Source organism: Theobroma cacao, chromosome 3 (genome assembly GCF_053813885.1).
Source record: "Theobroma cacao isolate CCN51 chromosome 3, ASM5381388v1, whole genome shotgun sequence".
Lineage (NCBI taxonomy): Eukaryota > Viridiplantae > Streptophyta > Magnoliopsida > Malvales > Malvaceae > Theobroma > Theobroma cacao.
In genome coordinates, this window is record NC_142641.1 from 8,550,048 (window position 1) to 8,559,003 (window position 8,956).

The following is an 8,956-nucleotide window of genomic DNA, read 5'->3' on the forward strand; positions in this document are numbered from 1 at the left end:
AATTATGAAGAGACATATTCTCTTATGGTGGATGCAATTACATTTCGATATTTAATTAGTCTGTTAATACATGAAAAGCTTGAACTGCATCTAATAGATGTAGTTACAGCCTATTTATATGGCTCACTTGATAATGATATCTATATGAAAATCCTTGAAGGATTTAAGTTGCCTGAAGCACAGAATTTGAATTCTCGAAAGATTTATTCGATCAAATTAAATAAATCTTTATATGGATTAAAACAATCTGGGCACATATGTTATAATCGCCTTAGTGAATATTTGTCGAAAGAATGCTATAAAAATGATCCTATATACCCATGTGTTTTTATAAAAAAATTCAGATCTAAATTTGTGATAATTGCTGTTTATGTTGATGATCTAAACATGATTAGAACTCCTGAAGAGTTATCAAAAGTCGCGGATTACTTAAAGAACGAATTTGAGATGAAAGACCTTGGAAAAACAAAGTTTTGCTTGGGTCTTTAGATTGAACACTTGAAAAATGAAATTTTTGTCCATCAATCTAATTATATAGTGAAAGTGCTAAAATAATTTTATATGGATAAAGCACATCCATTGAGTTCACCAATGGTTATAAGATCATTAAATGTGAAAAAAGAACCTTTTTGACCTCGTAAGGATAATGAAAAACTTCTTGGTCTTGAAGTACCATATCTTAGTACAATTGGAGTACTAATGTATCTTGCTAGCAATACATGACCTGATATATCATTTGCTATGAATTTATTAGCAATATATAGTTCTTCTCCAACTCGAAGACATTGGAATAGAATTAAACATATACTTCGATATCTTCGATGAACAATGGATATGAGACTATATTATTCAAATGCATTAAAATCATATTTAATTGGTTATGCAAATGCAGGATATTTATCAGATCTACACAAAGCCCGATCCTAGATAGGTTACTTATTCACATATGGAGATACGGCTATTTCATGACATTTTGTAAAACAAACTATAGTTGTTACTTCTTCTAATCATACAGAAATTTTAGCAATTCATAAGACAAGTCATGAATGTGTCTAGTTAAGATCGGTAACTCAACATATTCGAAAAACATGTGGCTTATCAACTAAAAAAGAAATTCCAACAACATTATATGAGGATAATACTACTTGCATAGCAAAATTAAAGGAAGGATACGTTAAAGACGATCGAACAAAACGTATTTCGCCAAAATTCTTCTTCACCCATGATCTCTTAGAAAATGGTGATATTAGTATTCAACAAATTCATTCAAGTGACAATCTAGCATATTTTTTACTAAATCCCTTCCTACTGCAACATTCAAAAAGTTGGTACAAAAGATCAAGATGCGTTGTTTTAAAGATATTAAATAATGCAGTCATCAAGGGGAGTAAAATACACATTTTACTCTTTTCCTTCATCAAGGTTTTTCCTACTGAGTTTTTCTTTATAAGGTTTTTAATAAGGTAGTATTTTATAAGCGTATTCTTGAAAAGAATTATATACTATTTTTTTCTTAACTCAAATTCTTCCCATAAGGTTTTTTCCTTGTAAGGTTTTAACGAAGTATATTTTTAATACAATGGATATTCAACGAGCAGTGTTACGAATATTTTTGTGAATATCCAGTTATGCTATCTATATCTAGATTTGATGTAAATTAGACTGAATTAGGATTTAATCCATCTAATCCCTAAGTGTTATCTTTATCTTGTAAATTCTATTAAGATAAGAAAGTTATTTGCTTATAAATAGGCCACCTCAGTTCATTTGTAAACACACACTTCAATAAGATCTCTTCTCTCCTTTAAATATTTTGTTTCTTCTCTTCAATTATTCTTTCAAGTTATCTTTATTTGTACTTTAAATTTATATTTTCATAACAATTACTACTAATATTATTAAAAGCATTTGTTATTTATTTTTAAAAAATAAAAGTGAAAAATTATTAACTAAAGAAGTTCAATGACAAGTCAAAATTAATGTTGTCAAAAATGGGCAAAAAAGTTAAAAGAACTCTTTGGATGATTTTTTTTATTCTTGTATTAGTTCTAGACATTATTACAAAATAATAACTACTTTTAATAGTCCTAAACATTACTACAAAAATTAAAAATAAAAATTTAAAAACTTCACGTATTTTAAAATTTAAATAATTATTATTTAAATATGATGCTATTTTTGTCATGTTATTGTTCATTATTTTGAAAGATAAAATTTAAAAAAATTAAAATTTACATAAAAAAGTAAATTTATTAAATTTTTTATTTTCATATATAAAAATAATTTTGTAAATTAATATTATTTTTTTAATAAAATATTTTTAAATCAAACACTACAATATGAGCTTTTTATAACTTTTATTAATACTTTTTAATGTATACCAAATATTGCAACATAAGTGAAAGTCAAAAACACCGAACCGGCACTCACAATTCCTCCTCAGAAGGATAAAGGAGAGAAAGATTTCAGTGCCAAATGAAACAAACATTAGGCATGGGGGCTGACGTCAATCAGGAACGATGATGGGTTGGCGACTAATTTAATTTGGCAGTTGGTACAGGTGTTGTTAAGGTTCATGCATCCTCCCAGCTTCTGATTTAGATACATTGTCGGTTTTCGTTGGGTATGTCTTTATCAGCTTACAATAATCCACTGGCCTGGCCCTCATGCATCCAAATATAACTATTTTTTTTATTTTATTTGAATTTGAATTTGAATTGAAAAGTATTAGAAGATTTCTTTATTAATATATTTATATAAATAATATCAAATATTTGATTTATTAATTAATATATAAATTTTTATTTTAAAAAAAATAAAATTAGAATTCACTTATTTCAATTAAAAAATATCTATATAAATAAATAAATAAATAAATAATTTTATATCAATCTTTTTCAGGTTTTTGTTTGTATGCTGGCGTTTAGTGAGGAGCCAAGAAATGCAACGTCCCTTTCTTTATCACCTATCTGTTCATCGCAACTTGGGAAGGGAATCTCCCTGGAACCAGCCGCTTTCGTCTTTTTACTTTCAAGTCACTGCAGCCGACGGGTCTTGGAATATGATGGGCTGAAGGGCCGATCACCTTCCGATTGCTACACGTGGGACATGTGTAAATAGTGAGCTTTCTCTCTTTCTCACATTTGTCTTTTTTTTTCTTAATATTTAATTTTCTTTTTCAAAAAACATTATAAACCTGTGAGTTGCTTTAACTTTTGAAGACGTTTATAAGTGTTAGATACCCTGCTTATTCAATATGAAATTGAAAAAAATAATTCCATATAAAATTAAAATATCTTAATCTGCTTTTTCTGAAGAATTGGACATGAGACATTGAGAATTACCCCTTTTTTTTAAAAAAAAAAAGAAGAAAGAATGACTTTTTTCATTGGTTAGTATTATAATAAGTAATCAATATTACTCAACCGCAAAATCACCTGTTATTGCAACAAATAAATGTTATTGTTCTAGATTTGATAATTCGTATATTTGTGTTTTAATCATATCGTATTTATAATGTGATGTAAATATAAAGTATTAACAGTTATACGGATAAATAGAAACAAAATACAATTAATTAATTATATCAAGATTTTAAATACGTACACAAAATATATTTAATAAACGTGTAACGTGACACGATTATCACATTTATTAAATGTGTCGAGTTAAATTTTGTATGACACGATTTATATAATTAAAATTTAAATTATTTATAACTTGTTTATATGATTGATACGATTTACACAATTAAAACGATTAAATTGAAATATGTATAAGTAAAATATGATTATATAATTCAAATTTATAACAAAAAAAAATATAAATACCATAATATTTACCAAATATAATAAAATTCAACATCAATAAATTATTGTTGCAAATGGGGTTTAGATGAAATTTAAAGAATCAGTAAAATTGACTTCAAGACGAGCTTTTTAATAGATATTATCTTTAAGACTTATTTCACCTACATCACTCGGTATGCAAAAGAGAAATTATGCAAATATCTTTAGGGATACAATGAAGCCAATGTCTAACTTCATTTTTACATTTTACAAGAATAAACCGCTAGATACATCAAAGAGTTTGCAAAATTGTTTGTTCTTAGAACTTACTTCCTGTAACAAGTGATTATAGAAAATTTGAATTCTTTTGATAGATGATGAGAACTCAAGTGTTAAAGTTTTTTTTTTTTCAAAAGATAACACTTTTTATTTCTCTTGATTTTTGTTTTGACAACAAGCCCTTTTATATAAGCTTGCAAGTGTTTCCTTTTCAAGGACACAACCCTTTCATTAAAGTACCACTTTATCTAAAAGACATCTTTATATTTTACAACATATAATCTTTGGATAAAAGTATTGTTATAATAATCACTTTATGAAAGGACAACCATTCATTATATAAAACATAATCTTTGAGTTATAATTTGAATCGATAACTTTTTCCATTTAAACTTTTAAGCTGTAATGTTTTTTCAATTTGTCTCGTAACCTTTAGATGTCATTTTACCAAGAGACATAACTATTTACATGAAAAAACCTACCTACAATCCAATAATCACTATGTCATTTTATATGATATAATCTTTAAATTAAGCACCAACATAAATTTTAATCATCATAAAAATATTAGTATTTATATAGCTAAATAAGTGATTTTTAACCGTATACTAAATGTGTCTATATGACACGTGAACACAACTAAATAAATGAATAATAAACGGATTACGTATTATACAGATACAATGATAACATGATTAAAAGCGGGTTGTCGATACGACTAATAAACGAAATAGATACGATTTGTCTAAATCTAAACCCGGTTTAAACTCGTGTCATGTTTGTGTCCAATACAAAATTACCAAGTCTAATTTGAACCAATCTTCAAGTGATAAACATTTCACTTTTTGCTTCATCGATTTAGATAGGAACCATCATAAGTTAGGCTTAATTAAGTTGGTAGACAAGTCAAAATCACTAAATCTAGATTGTAACAGGATTTTTATATATAGCCTGTTATCCTTTGCAATGAATGCCTAAAAAGAGAAAAGTTTAGCATACGAAAATTAATTAATGGTACTAATTAATTATCAGATTTGAGTTTCAACCATTAAAATGAGAACTTAATTTTATAAATTCAATGTTCTCATTATCAACAGCAAATTTACTGTTGAAGGAAAAGGAGGAGAGGAATGTACAAAAAGAGAATGAACAAATAGAACCAAAATCCGAATCCGGAAAGTATCTACAAAACTCCTCCGCTAGATTCACCATGAACAATACCCGGCAGGGGAAAAAAATCTGATCGGGTATCCGGAAGAATCTAAATGTTCGGGTCGGGTCGTTTCAACTAATCGGACGTCGGATGACTACGCAGAAACGGGTGATCCAAAAGCTGAGAGGCCGTCCACCTCTTACTAGACTCCTTCTGCAAGCAACACTCAATGAAGCTTCTGAACTCATCGGAAGCACCCTGTGGCAAGGTCGGTGGATCCCCGAAGCAAATTGCACACATCAGGGTTGCCCAGTCGGGTCTTTGATCCGGCGACAGGAACGGAAAGTGACCCACATAAAGTTCCATTAAAGTAAGCCCCAAGCTCCATATATCTCCAAGGTAACCATCGTAATTACCTCCATGGGCGTCAGGGTCGAACCTTTCGGGACTCATGTAAGCGCAGGTTCCGACGTAAGAGTTGCATGGATCCAACCTCCGAGACATAATCTTGCTCACTCCAAAATCAGCTATTTTCACCTCCATGTTCTTGTTCACCAACAGATTCGAAGGCTTGAGGTCTCGGTGAATGATTTTATGGGCATGTAAGTAAGTCAAGCCTTTCAGAATTTGTCTGGTTATATGAGCCAGTTCAGGCTCTGAGAAGGTACCGCGGGTACGGAGGAGGGTATCCAAAGTGCCGGCGTCCATGTACTCCATGAGTATAGCAACATCCCCAGAAGGCTTCACGTATGTTCCGTAGCAACGAACGATGTGAGGGGAATCCGTCCGTCGTAGAATCTCCATCTCTCTCGAAACTTGTCTGTGAACAGTCACATCGCTGTCGCCGTTAACCACTTTCAAGGCATAAATCTTGGAGGTGCGTTTATGTTGTACTTTATAAACAGTGCCACCGTTACCATGGCCGAGCACTTGGAGCTTCTCGAGCTCCGTTTGGGAAATAGTAACTGAAGCAGAAGCGGCGGCGGCGGTTGTGGAAGCGGAAGGAGGGAGTGGGAGAGGAAAGCGAGAGCAGCGATCGGAGAGGTCAGGAAGCGGAAGGCGGAGATTAACCTGTCGGCGTTCACGAACTACTGCCATGTGAGGGAGGGTAGTTGAGTGGAAGGCTTTTCTTTTGGCGATAAGATAAAATTGAAGGAAAAAGAAGGATTTATATAACTTGGAGTGCAAAGTGGAAAGTAAAGAGTGACGGCTTTTGGGGAGGAAGGAAGGTGAAAGGATAGAGAGGAAGCAGTGGGGTCTACGTTTCTGCTTGGTTGAGTATCAAGTGGTTGGATTTGGGTGGCGATATTTATTTCTATTTTAGTGAGGGATGTTCTCTCTTATATTTGCACGTGATTTAAATGAGTAAAATAATGGTAAAACTCTTTTCGCCTACGCAACATTATATATATTTATATATATTGAAGGTAAATTTTCTATTATGAAAGTGGATTAATTTAGTCAAGCAAATCGACTTGAGGGTCAAGCATGGTTCTTACATACCACAAAAAAATTTCTTGCAGCTTCTTTTATTATATTATAATATTTTATTTACACAATTGATAATTGTATATAGTTTAGTGTTGGGTTTCCAATTTTAATTATATTAGTATTAGGATTGTAATTTTAATTTTCATCTTTTTTATATGTTTGAGCAATTGAGATATAAATATCAATTACATATAAAAATGATCAATTTGATCATTAAAACTTAATGATCTTGAATTAAATTGGAGAGCGCAATTTACTATTAAAATGGTGGTAATTTTAAATTTAATTTGGATAACACTTTCTACGAAAGTTCGACTGATAGTTGAGTCGAATAGAACCTTAATTAAGAGTATTGAAATATTTTAATGGAGAAAAATAAGAATAATAAATTATGAAAAAGCCGTGGGGTATTCAACAACAAAGGAATCTGTGGCTTATTTACAGCGGCGCCAAAGCCAAGACAACGTGCCTAAGCACTAACGTATTCTTTCTTTAAATTTTATTTTTTCTCATGTCTTGAGTCCTTGAGTTACTTCCAATCAATATATTTATAATATTTGGATATGGAATAAATTAAAAAAAAAAAACATGTGTCAAAGTCTTGCAAATGATTATTTTTATGCATGAACGGGTCTGGTCTCATAAATTAAGTTTTTTCGTAGTATAATAATTAAAAATTTTTAAATAAATATTAATTTTTCATTACATTCAGTTGACCCTTTGTATATATTTTTTAAATAAAATAAATCTTTATAATTAATAATTAATTAATTATTATTAATCAAAATATGATTTATCATTTTATATGAGTGAAATACTAATATATTATAATATATGATGATGTGACAGTTAATATGTTATGATGACATAATCGTTGACATTTTTCATTATCTACATCAACGTCACATGAGTTTAAAATGAGAAATAACATTTTAACTAATAACGTTAATTCTATTTGATTTAAAATAAAAATATAATAGTTTGATTAAACATAATAGAAAAATAAAAACTTATTTGAATATTCTTGAACAATTTAAGAATTTTTTTTAAATATTATTTTTGTTTACTATACTCGAGAGAGACGTCTAAAGAGAAATCTTAAATTCTAATCATTGTAGACTTTTGAGAATTATTTTAACAAATTATTGATTTTTTTTATGATGAAGATTTTTGAGTTATATACAATAAGATATAAGTCTTTTCTTTTATTATTCAAAAATTTGAATGCGAAATTTAGAATTTTAAGTGCTAAGATATCTTCTAAAAAACTAGAAATGGGTGAAGATGATGAGATCAAATTAATTAGGAAGAGAGCAACATGTAGGTAGTCATGCAAATTGTGGGCTTGGGGAGACGTACTAAATTAATTGGGGTTGGTTTCTGTCGTTGCCAATGTGGTTCAAGTTGGCCAATTTGGTATTTGATCGTTTGATGTGAGGGAAAGGGACGGAGTGAACTAGGAAGGGAACACATCCACCTCAATAATTAATGGACCTCTCCCATAAATATTGGTTATCCAGTGCCACTGCCAGTGAATGAAGCTGGTTCGAGCTGCCCCTACTTGCTGATTAACATACAAAAACCTTCCTCATTTGCATTTATATTAGTTAATATGATTGCTGAATTGGAACATGCCCATCAATGATTAATGACGAGCTCATATTTCATATTTAGAGTTTGCTTCGAACGAACCAAACAAAAAACTATGTTTTTTTTTTCTTATTCATTAATTTGGTAGGAACGAAACACAAGAGGACAACAATAGAAGATATATAGTCATTTTCATACAAGAAAGAGCCATTATATACATTTTGAAAAGTTTCTGAAGGAGAAATCACTTGTAATTGGGATTTCCAGGGATCCTTCCCTCTACAAATAAAAATATAAAAAATACAGTGTTTCATTTTGAGATTAAAACTTACGAATTATAATGTCTTTTTTTTCTTATTATTTGACAAAAATTAAGATGACATGATATTTTAAAAAGTTTTTCAATTATTTAAAAATTTTAAATAAATTTTTATTTTTTATTACGGTAAATCAAATTGTTATATGTTTATTTTAAATCAAATAAATTATTATAAAATTAATTAATTATCATCAATTAAAACGTCACTTATTATTTTTATATTCACGTGACGTTAACATAATATTAAAATGAATAGTGAAATTCAACATATCATATTAGTATTATGTGATGAAAATGATGTATAACGTTTTAATTAGTAATAGTTAGTCAATTTTT

General features: G+C 29.6%; 1 protein-coding gene across 1 annotated transcript; it reads right to left on the reverse strand.

The window, feature by feature from the left end:
* Positions 1–5,148: 5,148 nt before the first annotated feature.
* On the reverse strand, positions 5,149–6,421 carry MKK9 (MAP kinase kinase 9). The gene has a single exon (XM_007036883.3). The coding sequence runs from the start codon at positions 6,316–6,318 to the stop codon at positions 5,356–5,358; it is 963 nt and encodes a 320-aa protein (XP_007036945.3). The 5' UTR covers positions 6,319–6,421; the 3' UTR covers positions 5,149–5,355.
* Positions 6,422–8,956: the final 2,535 nt, after the last annotated feature.

Excerpts from the sequence above, each read along its gene's own strand:
- MKK9 (XM_007036883.3), bottom strand. The coding sequence starts at position 6,318 with ATGGCAGTAGTTCGTGAACGCCGACAGGTTAATCTCCGCCTTCCGCTT.